The following is a 12,600-nucleotide window of genomic DNA, read 5'->3' as shown; positions in this document are numbered from 1 at the left end:
GATTTAATTTGCAGATAGATATTTGACGTTTTAACCAGTTTTGCCCATGTTCTGAGTAATCCTTCAAATCCTGCTCAGTGGAAAGAGAAAAAAAAATTTGCTTGCGCTTGTGGTAAATAATGTAAAAGAATTTACACCAACATTTCACGCGTAAAGACTAATTGATATTTTTGTGACTGTGTAAAAAGTCAAGTGCCGCTGCGAAAGTTTGAGGTGCTTTCTGCGCCCTGTGCCAACCTTACGGGAATTCGGCTCGAGAGTGCCATTTCGCGGCCCAAAATTTTAGTCACCAAATTTGTCTAGCACAGGATAAAAACAAACAATGAGGGGTCGATGCCTTTTCAAAAAATGTACAACAGCAAACATTTGCAAGTCTTCTCTGCTAACAATGAGGTGCTGACGCGTACTGCCGGCCGACCCAGAGCATTTATCGCGCTCGTTTGTTTTCCGTGCAGAATCGCCTAACATGTTAGTTACTATCAACATAGTGTAATGGGTGAACGAGTAGTTTGTCTCAAGGACATAATTATACCTTGCAATTAAAGAATTATCGTTCAGTATCAAAAGCGCGAGATTTGTTTGTCAAGTCGCGCAGCAAAGCCTATGGCAATCGAAAATTCCCTGAGGACTAATTTCAACACAGTCTGCCTCCAAGGTAGAGAAAAGTTCTTTTAGGAACCTCATTCCGTTTAAGTGAAAAATAGCAGTTCTATTACAGATTCCACCTTCCATCTCGTTTTGCTAAAACAAAACAGTTCTTTTAAGAACTACATCTCCGATTTAAAGAGAAGTCTCTCCTGGAACAAGACGATCTTCCGACGATCAACCCTCTCTACGTGCACGTCCGCGGCATAAACGGTCGCTGACAACTTACATTAAGCTAACACCTTCAGTCGTGCCTTGATGGACGAGCTATTATTAAGTTTTAACGACTTTCAGCAACTTCAAAACATGAGCGGGAGAGGGTGCTAAGAATTCGTTTCGTAAGCGCATTGTCCGCATTTCAAGCAAGTATCGCGCGAATGATTGATCAGCTCTGGATAAGATAGAATGAAATGTAGCAGTAGCAAAGACAGAAATTGCGTGTGACGTTCGTGAACAAATTAAACTAGCCGCTTCTGCTCACTGAAGTTTGGAAAGAGGACAAGAGGCTTAAATTGCGTTGAAACCTCTCATAACATTAATTCTGAAGACCACAAAGGCGTTTCGGGGAAAGACTGCTGGCATTTAATCGAAATTCAGCGCAGCTGTCCGGCGCAAATGAGATACATGGTTGACTACTAAATAATCCTATGATCGGAATAAGCGATGGGGATTGCTCGGAACTCTATTGTTTGTTCTCTTCTTGTACATTTGATGGACAGTTCAGTTCCACTGGGTATTCGCAACTGCAGGCAGTTTTGAGCAAATTTGCATTTGTAAGGGCAAACTGCAACCAATTATAGTCCCTCGACAACCCACATGGGAGCTCTAGTGCGACATAACTAATTCATGCCATTAAGTAAGTATATGTCCTTCAAACAAAAGCCATTCTCCGCCAAATTTATATAAACTCAGGTTTACACTACTCAAGAAGGTAGAGAAGAGGTTAAAATCAACCCTTAGGTATATACTACCCAAGAGGGTATAGAAGAGATTAAAAGTAAGCCTAAGTTATACATTACCAAAGAAGGGAATTGGAGAGATCAAACATAACCCAAAGATACACACTACCCAAGAGGGTATAAAAGAGATTAAAAGTGAACTTCAGGTATGCTCTACCCAAGACGGTCTAAAAGAGATTAAAAGTAATTCTCAGGTATACAGTACCCGAGAGGGCATAGAAGAACTAAAAAAATAACCCTCAGGTATACACTACCCAGGAGGAAATAGAAGGGATTTAAAATAACAATCAGCTATACACTACCCAAGAGGGTATAGAGGATATTAAAAATAACCCTGTGGCATACATTGCTCAAAAGGGTAAAGAAGAGATTAAAAATTAACTTCAGGTATGCACTATCTAGCAGGGTATAAAAGAGATTAAAAGTAAACAACAGGTATACACTACCAAAGTGGGTAGAGAAGATATTGAAAATAGCTTTCAGGTCCACACTACCCCAGAGGGTATAGAAGTGATAAAAAGTAACACACAGATATACACCTTCCAAGAGGGTATAGTAGAGATTAAAACTTACCCTCAGGTATACAGAACCCAAGAGGGTATAAAAGAGATTAAAAATAACCCTCAGGTATACACTACCCAGGATTAAATTGGAGGGATTTAAAATAACCATCAGTTATACACTACCTAAGGGGGTAGAGAAGATATTAAAAATAGCTTTCAGGTCCACACTATATGAAGGGTAGTGTCAAAGAACATTACTTTGAGATCGAAGGTGAAGGAAAAGGAAAGCCTAACGAGTAAGTGTCACTTAAAAGACCAACCACGATGAATTATTTCATTATTATGCATCACAATTTATTGTTAAACAAAGAGTTGAATAAGATCACATTGCAGTTGTCAAATAAGACCCGATATTCCGTCATCAATGATAGTAGTAGGGGAAAGGCGGGTTCTGGCTCATTTTTATTTTAGCTATTACTTTATGGCAAACATTCGATAAGTAGTGCCTCTTTAAACAACATTATCAATATTTCACGTGCATACACTATTAAATTATGGTGAACTTTCGAGAATTAGTACCCAATTGCGTGTGTATTCACTCTGTCTGGTAAAATGACTCGCTTATCATCATTGGCAGACAGAGCGACTTTGTTGATCTCCTCCATGAAAATATCATGATTCCGACTTCGAAGGGTGTTCATTTTCCGATACTGTTTTCCACCACCAAACAGACATCTCTTATAGTCATCGAAGCTGATGGTACTCTCCACTACTCCCTTTTTGACTCCCTTACACTTTTTCATCTCACCTCCTCCATCAAACATCCTGTAGCTATAAAGCTTTGCCCTCAAACCGACAAACTCCTCGATGATTTTTCCACCCGCCTCATCTTTGAACTTTCCAATAACTTTCTTGTTCACTCGCGGTAATTCAGAAGAATGATCTTTCGGAATGTTGCTTGTGTCAAACAGACAATCTACATCATCAATTATATCTTTGTAAAAATCTTCAGTCTGAATCTCATAGCAAAGACTGTCTGTATCAGTGAAAAGAAGCTTTGCTCTATCTCCATACTTGGATTTTATGTAGTTGTAATGAAAGTCATACATCAAAACCTTGCTGAGATCGAGGATGCACATTCCGAGATAGACAGGTTTGTTGAAATAAACCTCTGTCTTTCTCATCTCTATTGCACAGAGATTCTCGGAGAATATTGTACAATGTTTGAAGTTGGGTCTCTTTGCCAACATTTTTCCCTTCTCTTCTGAGTTGACAAGTCTGACATCAACCCGTTTCCGAATGTTTTCCATCGTCTTGCCGTAGACAGAGTTGTTCATTAGTTTGAAAAAGTCTTTCTCGAAATCGTTGTCAGCTTTGGTTCTCAACTCTGTATTGAGATCGATGTATTTTTTCATCCACTCCCGCTCTTCAAACCTGATGATGCGATGAATCTTTCCAATCTCTATTCCAAGACTCATGTAAAGTTTTAATGTCTCATGATGGATGATGTATTTTTTCTTTTCATTCAAGGTGCAGAGCAGTTTTTTTACTTTCCCAACCAACAAATTTTCAGGAGCGAGAGGATAGTCGTCAAAGTGATCTTTTAACTCTTCCTTGACTTCCAAATCGACTTCGAGAATGCAAGGAAAATTCTTCCACTCGTCAAAGTCTTTTTCATCAACCCATCTAAAACCATGTGTTGGTAGACTCTTACTCATTGCCCAACCATAGAGGTTGTTTGCGTCAAGATATGTGATGAACTTTGAAGGTTCAGAGGGGTCAAACTTCTCACCCATGTATCTGTTGTTCGCTTTTGAGTACCTTGTTGGAATCATGGAAATCCCACCACGAATACCTTTCTCAAACATATGCAACATGTTCGGATCACTCAACAACTCAAGCTTTATCTTTGTCAACTTGAGACATGCATCCCAAGCCAACCCAGGCGCGGTGTAGTACCAGCAGGGGTCGAGACCGTCGTTCTCTTTGCAAACCTTTCGAAAGTTTTCAAAAACATCACACAACAATAGAACATCACTTCGATTATAAAGATTGTGATAGTCTCGCATCGTCTTCATTCCGAAGGTTTTCCACACCATCTGCGCATGCTCATACTCTTCTTTAGTTATTCCACTACCACTGAGAATAGAGAAGAAAGCTTCGATCGGTGGAAGTTCAGTTTCATCTAATTTATCGATAGAATCTAACCACTCGTAAGAATAGACACCCTTTCTCTTCAAAATATCAAGCTTCTCTCCATCAAAGTATCTTTTTGTATTCTCAAAAGAGTCATCCTTTTTGACGAGGTTGTTGACAAGCTTTGCAAGACTGGAAGCCATGAATTTGAAGCTGTCAATAAATCTCAACTCTCTCTTGACAACAACGTCTTTGTTTTCTTTCTCGTTAAAAAACTTGTCTACTTCAATGCTCTTTGTGAAGTTGATGTATTTTTCTGTGTTGTTGGGAATGTAATTGATATCACCTTCTGAAACACCGAGATTTCTGACAAAGAGATGTGTGTCATAGTTTGCCAAGTTGTGGAAGACAACAGGAGTGAAATTTGGTCGTCTAAATCTCAGGTTGCAAATATTATGTGCAGCTCCTCGAAATTTGCCGGTATAATGACAATGATCACGAACTTTTTCATCTCTCATCTCGAACGCTCCTCCACATAACCAACAACACTTTGCCTTTTCAAAGACCTCAACATCTTTGTTCGTGAAGATCATCTCTTTTGGGAGGTGGTTTTTGTATATTGTCTTAACCTCCTCTTCAAGCATGTCAACAAATATCTGCGCAACATCTTCATCTTCAGACTTTGCTGTATATTCAACCAGTTTCGAATGTCTGTCATCGAAAGAACATTTGACAAAGTAACAAAAACTCACCGGGATATGTTTCTGCTTCTTCTCGGTATAACAATTCATAGGATTCGGTTGAACGGTGTGTAAAGGTTTGATGATCGACTCAAAGTCAGCATAGATGACGAACGGCATATCCATCTTCTTGTGGTGGTTCTTGAAAGAAAGAAAAGTTTCATCTTTCGGCATTTTTTCTCTCACAGCCTCATGATCTCGACAGAGTTCACGGTGGGTGTCAAACACTTTCTGAGTTCCGAAATAATTGAGACATCTATCACAGATAAACTTCTTATTTTTCTTTTTTGATAGATCACTTGATACAAGCCTACTTAAATCTTTGATAAGACAGTAATGCTGTTCCTCACCATCACATAACAGAAGAAGATGAATGCGGGACTTGATGCTCTCGACATTGCTCACTCTCAAGGGTTTGAGTCCTCCTTCGTAGATGTAAACGTTGACAGCAAGACTTGGATTCAAAATTTCGAAACGGTGAATATCCTTTACGGTGAGTGGAAACTTAAGCCCACCCCAATTCAATTTCTTTGCCTGCTCTCTCAAAACTTTTGTCACACGCTCAGCATTTTTCACAACAGGATTCAAAGCTCTTGTAACACACCATTTGAAACATTCATCATCTTCATTCTTTATGTTTATGATAGCCTTTTTTCTCGCAAGATTATTTGGTAGCTTAATGTATGATGAACCATTCAAAGGAGTATATTTCACCGTATGCAAATCTAAACCCTCAATCGAATGGAGAACCCATCCACTTCCCTCTCTCGTAAACTTAGCCAAACTCTCTCTCATTTTGTCAACACCTCTCTGATAAATATCTTCTCTATCAGTCTCTTCAAATACAATCTCTACGAAAGATTTAAAATATACAAGCTTTACCATAGTCTCACCTGTCGCAATGTTTGTCTTTGACATGTTACACCTCAGAACGAACTCTATCTTGATATTCTTCTGCGTTTGCAGAAAGTTGATAACAATCGGTTTCACAGCCTGAAGAAATCCCAACACCCCATAACCTTTCACCCCATCAATCGTATATTTTTTTGTGAATTGTTTCAATGCAGACTTGCTCTCAACAAGTGTAAAACTGGGCTGAGTTCTTTTCTTGTAGAGGTCAGCGATATGTGTTTTGAAATCTTTCAATTTGTCATCAACTACAACTCTCGGTGCATCGATCTCTTTCAACCACTGGCTCCAATCCTCTACCACTCTCTTCCCATCATCGACAGCTTTCTTATTCTTCTTTACGAGTGCTGGCTTCGCTGGACTCAAGATTTTCTGAGATTTTGGTATCTCATGTGTAGGAATAGGAGCATCGGGTAAATTTACTCCCGATGGTGTTGATAGATTTATGAATTCAATAAGCTCTGCTTTTCGAAGCTTCGAGTATCCACGAAGACCACGCTCTTTTGCAATCTGACGAAGTTGTTTGACAGTATTTCTATCCATTTTATTATTAAGTTATTTTTTTTAAACCAGTTTTTTTTTTAAATTTTTTTCATCACTCGGTTTAAGTGATGAAAACATGCTTTAATCTTTACACTTCTTCAATGTATAACTTTGAAATGTGAGCTTGTATTTTATCCCATCAATAACTATTGTGTCTTTTTTTTTGGCGATTCTATAACCAAATCTTCCAGAATTTATGTTAAAATGTTTTGCAGCGGCATTTATTGAGGGAAAGACAAGTTCTTCTCTTTCTGAATCAACAGGTTGAAGTGTTACTCTTTTCTTCACACCTGTAAATTTTGCACGAGGAGGTGGAGGAGGAGGAGGGTTTTTAATTAACTCAATCAATTGTTTTTTTTTTAGTTTATGACGACCTTTCAAACCCAGCTCTTTCGCTATTTCCATGAGTGCAGGTTTTGAATAAGACTCAAGATCATCCATCTTGTTATTATCAAATATTCTTTTAAGACTTTTTTCTTTTCATTTTTTTTCATTTTTTCATAACCCTTGAAGTTCACTCTCATCAACCCATGAGTTGAATTTTTCTGGATAACCACTCCATTTTACGAGAGCTTTCCCTTTGCTCTTTCGAATAACCTTTTCAATTCGGAAAACATCTTGCTTTGCTCTCAACATCTCTTGTTCGTAGAAAGTACCTTTGATCTCTTCCCCAAACAGATCCTTCAACTTGTAAGTGATCGGGTTAGAATATTGAACCTCGTCAACAACGAAAATCTCCTCTGTCCAATTCGAGGTGAATCCTTTGTCGAACACTTTTCGTTTGAATTTGGTGATACGAACATGATCACCAACAGTAAATTTTGGCTCAATTTTGACTTGTTTCAAATCACCAAAGAGATTCATATAAACTTCATCCTCATTCTTTTTCTTGGAAGCTTCAACAGGCGACATCTTAATCGATCTATGTTTTCGATTGTTGTACTTCTCGACAATGTTTGGCAGAATGTCGAGATATTGTGTGTTGTTCTGAATGGTAAACTGCTTCCACATCTCGGTTTTGATCGTACGATTCCACCTCTCACAGACAGATGATTTCTCTTCATTCTCTGTCGAGTACATCTCAACACCTTTGCTCTTCATCAAGTTTTTGACATAACTGTTGTAATACTCTGATCCTTTATCAACCCAGAGCCTCTTCGGTACCCGCCCCTCTGTAAATATCTTCTTGAACCTATCAGCCACACTCTCACCCTTTTTATTCTTCAACGGAACAATCCAACCGTATTTACTGAAGACATCCAAAACCATCAGCAGATAACGATAACCTTTATTCCACTTTGCAAACTTTTGCATCTCGACGAGATCAGAGCACCAAATCTCATCAATTCCCTTGACATTAACCTGTCGTTTCCTAAAGTTTCGTCTCACCGGTCTGTGCAACTCATCTGCTAATTCTTCTTGCCACCACTTGCCACTTTGACTACTTTTTTTCAGCTTTTTTTCCCCAAACCCAGACCAAGCTTCTGTTTTGTGTTGATAATGTTTCTCGCAGCCCAATGACCCCACTGCCTGTCGGAGAATGGTATCTCATCGAGAGCTTTGACCATCTTTCTATCAGCCACATTCTTACATTTTTTCGGATTACTGCTGTTTGCACAGACACTATAATCAACATCATGTTGCATAGAGATAGCGTCGGTCGGGCCTGTGGGTTGGTCATAGATCTCCAAAATCTCTCCTGTCATTGGATCGTATCGAACCTGATTTTCAAGGGGGTTGTACGGCCCTGTATACTTGTGCCCTGGAAGAGTCCAACCACCGTCCGGTTTTGGTAGTTTTCCGATAGCTTTGTGAATATCGATAAATCCTCCTGACAAATCAGATCGGATCATTCCACCTTTGGTGGTTCCACTGATAAACCTTACCTTTGTACTACCACACTCTGCACACTTCGATTTAATCATTGGACGACCGTTTTTTGCAATCTCCCGTCTTTCACTCCCAGGTACGGAATCGGTCTTTTTTCTCTGTTTGACACAATAAGTCTTCATCTTTTGAATTTACATTCAATTTAAATTTGCTAAATTTTTTCATTGAAATTTTTCATACATGTTTCTTTTATTTTGTCGAGAAAAAGAAAGTCAAAAGGTTTAAGTCTTGAGAACAGATCTGGTTCAAAACTATTCTCACTAGCGATTAAACTTCGATGGCGAGTCATTGTAGGTTTGTACAGAATCAGATGAGAACAATTCAATCTGATATCGACAGGAGTCCTGTGATATGATTGACTCAGATACACCGGTGAGATCAAATGATGTCTTCCATCAATGAAATGCTTCAAGATCTTCTTCTGTACATCATCCTTTGCAGCCATAAGATCATCAAAAATCACAACCTTTCTGTTCCCTCTTGGATACTCTGTTGTGTCAAGAATTTCATCAGGATTCATCACATGCAAAATCTCATACCCAAGTTTCTCTGAGTGTTGATGCATAATCTTTTGAAGATCTTGTATCAACTCTTGATGAGTGTTCGGTGTGTAGAGGTAAATCTCATCGTAAATGACAAGCGGTTCTCTCAACATATACATTAGGGTGTTTATCTTTCCACTTCCACTCGGACCAGCTATCAGCATCCTATACTCTTCATCAAGAAAATCAACACCAGGTACTCTTCTCTTTGGAGTTACACTTGAAGAAGGTGTATTTAATTTTGGAATTTTAACCATTTACTAATAGTTATACAAAGAAAATAATTGATAAAATTGTAAAACAGAAAGGAACACTTATCTCAAAAGATAAGTGACAAAGTTGCAAAAAGCAAAAAGAACACTTATCTCAAAAGATAAGTGTTAAAGTTGCAAAAGCAAAAAGAACATTTATCTCAAAAAGATAAAAAAAACATCTTAAAGAAATGTTGATAATATTTAAGAATGCAAATCACAAGTCTCAATAAGCTTACCAAAAAGAATGTTATCTTCCACGATACTGTTGTTAACCAATATGGTAATAAAAGTATCAAGATTGAGGTGAAGACTCCTGGACGAAACCGAGGACGAGGACCGTTGGTGATTGAATCTCCTCTTCTCTTCTCTTTCGGTGTGCAAAAGAGTGTGGATGAAGTTGAAAATCTCAACGGTTACTCAATCCCCACCTGCCTCTGGAGTGAGTACAAAGAAACATCACAAAAAGAGCTTGACTTTTATTGTGGATTGAAAAAGATTGAAGAGCTGTGTTATGAACATCTTGAGAAGGAGTGTGGAATTGAAACTGCAGAAATGTTGAAAATCCCTTTGATTGAGAAAGATGAAAGACCACCCATTCTTTATTCAAAGCTCATCTTCTCCAAGAAGGCTGATAAGATATACACACTTTTTCACTCAAGAGGGATTGATAAAGTGAATCCACTTGATTATCTTGATCAATATTGCAAAGTGAAGATGTCGTTGATGATCGAGTCGATCTATATCAGTGATAAAACTGTAACGTTACAGATCAAGGTGAATGACATCTTTGTCAAACCACTTATAGAGAGGCAAGTTTTGGTTACCCTTTCCCCATCTGATGATGAAGATGAAGAAGACTAAAGAGAAGGCTACATTTTTTCCTCTTTCAAAACGAAAGAGGAAAGTATTAATATTATTAACTTTACTTGACCTCAAAACGTGTTTCATACTGCTTAAGTACTTTAGTGGATTGAAAGATTGGACATAGATCTGTGATTGTATCATCGATGAGTCTCACCTCATTGAGAAACACTGCACTGTCGAACGGGGTTCCTCTCAGATAGGATCTCAGTTCGGTTAAGATCTTCTCATAGGTTGTAAAGGCAAATTTGCACATATCAATCTTTCTGTCAAACTTCTTCACATCGGTGTAGGTCTTCAGAAAGAGACCAGTACCTGTTATTACACCAAGCAGGATCGGGTTCATAGTCAACCCTCCAACGAGTGACCCGATAATAATGAGTGAGGTGCTTCCCAAACTACAGAAAAGACTCTTTCGTTTGAATCCCTTGAAGGTTTTCCTCGAACACCACCACTTCTTGTGATAGTGTTTGTAAAGAGCTTTGAGCTTATCGATCTTATCTTTTCCAATTGAGTAATCGATATGGTTGAAGTTGAAAATGGTTGTGTCAGTCATTTATTATAAAAAATAAATTATCAATCTTGTTTTGATAACTATCAATCTTGTTTTGATATCATGATGTAGCTGAATCCCAATCCATCAAGTTTTGTATTATTATGGTCTGTCTCTATTTTTAGTGATGTATTTGCTTGGAAAAAAAACATTACTGTGTTCATTGTGGTCTTCCACATGGAGGAAGTGTTTTCAAGTGGAAGTGTAAGACCACCACTATTAGTATTTGTTGACACAAATTCATTACCTAAAATGAACTTGAGATTTGATGTTTGTACACTTGCAAAACCATCGATGAATGTGATCATATACAGACCAGCATTATTGACAATCAGTTTTGTTTTATCACTTGAATTCACCGTGAAATCAGCATTATCACTCTGTGAAACGTTGGTGTTATGTTGTGGTGTTCCATTCACATAAAACTCTACAGTTTTTTTATTATTATGTGCTAGGTTTCCTCTATACCAAATTTTTTTTGTTCTTGTATCAACATATTTCTTGGTTGTTGGGTTCTTATCTGTCGTTGGTTCATTTCTCAAAACTGTTTCCGGGTAAATGTTAAGTTTACCATTTTCTATTTTCCACCATCGATCATAAACTTCAACTGGTATGTTGTTATGATAACCCTTTGTACCATAGAGTACAACCCAGATATCTAATTTTTGATCATATGCCTGACCTTGTTTGAATTTGAATACAAGATCCCACATAAGATAATTTGGTAATGAATCACTCCATTTTGTTAGATGTACAAGAGTTCGAATGTGATTTGAAAATCGATTTGATCGTTGTGTTCTAATTGACTCAACAGAACTTGCAGCAGTCACCTTGGTTTTGGTATAGTCAATTTTACTAGATTCCCACCACACTTCACAGACAACCGTGTATTCTGATTTTGCTGCAGAATACATATTGACACCAAATCTGCTTGAATAATAACCTTTTGATGAATCATGTGATAATTCAAAAGGTTTTACTTTCTTATTGAATTCATGGAAGTCTTTGGTAGTCATTGTTTTCCCAGCGATATCATCTTCATCACTAAATTGACTATCATCCATCATGTAATTCAGATCATTGTTCAACTTGGTACTAACACTATGTGATAATTGGTTGTTCACATGTGTGTCTACATATGTTTTATTACAAAGATCACTTCCACTTGTCGGTGCAGCTGAATTGATCGCTTTATAGTTTCCTAGGTTAAGATTGCCAGTCATAGATTGAGAACCATTTCTTAAAATAACAGCATTTGAATCTGATTTTTTTACTATACTTGTGTTGAATGTTGTTGTGTCAACCTTTTTATTGAGTTCAGTGTTCAACTTATTCAAATTGATAACACTGGTTCCACCACTAGGTTGATCTGAAATACCTGTTATCTGTCTGTCAAAATCATTAGCACCTATGAAATTTAAAGCTTTTTGAATACTGCCACCTTTTGTTCTGTCGAGATAGTTTGAAAGATTAAGAGTGTCTCCCTTTGGACCAGCAGGTCCTTGTGGACCTGTATCTCCTTTTTGTCCTTGTGAACCTGTATCACCTTTTTGTCCTTGTGGACCTGTATCTCCCTTTGGACCTTGTGAGCCGGTATCTCCCTTTGGACCAGAAGGTCCTTGTGATCCCGTATCTCCTTTTGGACCTGGTGGACCGGTATCACCCTTTTGTCCTTTTGGACCTTGTGAACCGGTATCACCCTTTTGTCCTTTTGGTCCTTGTGGTCCTGCGTCACCCTTTTGTCCTTTTGGACCTGGTGGTCCTTCAGGTCCTTCTTTGCCTTTTTGCTTGTGAGCAATTTGATGATAACCGTCAGAGAAACCCATTGTTTTATAATATATCACAAATTTTTGTGATATATTTTTGAAGATTTTAAACCTCTTTGAAATATTTTTTGATAAAACGTTCGTTCGAAAAGGTGTCACTGTATGATAGTGGTTCTGTCACTTCGTTGAAGACAGAGTACAAACTTTGATGAGCTAGATGTGGTTTCATCCTTCGACTTATTTCATTCAAAAAGAAGAGACAATAGTAACCACACAAGACGCTTGTAAACGCTTGATAA

The 12,600-nt window shown here is 38.0% G+C and overlaps 1 protein-coding gene and 1 long non-coding RNA gene across 2 annotated transcripts in view; both read right to left on the bottom strand.

The window, feature by feature from the left end:
* Positions 1-12,600, bottom strand: part of LOC149049734 (uncharacterized) — a 38,815-nt gene that overhangs the window by 3,810 nt on the left and 22,405 nt on the right. The window lies entirely within an intron of this gene.
* LOC149049735 (uncharacterized) lies at positions 2,528-4,555 on the bottom strand. Its single transcript, XM_089196356.1, has one exon. The coding sequence runs from the start codon at positions 4,444-4,446 to the stop codon at positions 2,680-2,682; it is 1,767 nt and encodes a 588-aa protein (XP_089052482.1). The 5' UTR covers positions 4,447-4,555; the 3' UTR covers positions 2,528-2,679.

Source organism: Pocillopora damicornis, chromosome 2 (assembly GCF_964200805.1).
Source record: "Pocillopora damicornis chromosome 2, jaPocDami1.2, whole genome shotgun sequence".
NCBI classification, from domain to species: domain Eukaryota; kingdom Metazoa; phylum Cnidaria; class Anthozoa; order Scleractinia; family Pocilloporidae; genus Pocillopora; species Pocillopora damicornis.
This window is presented reverse-complemented; position numbering and strand designations above follow the sequence as displayed.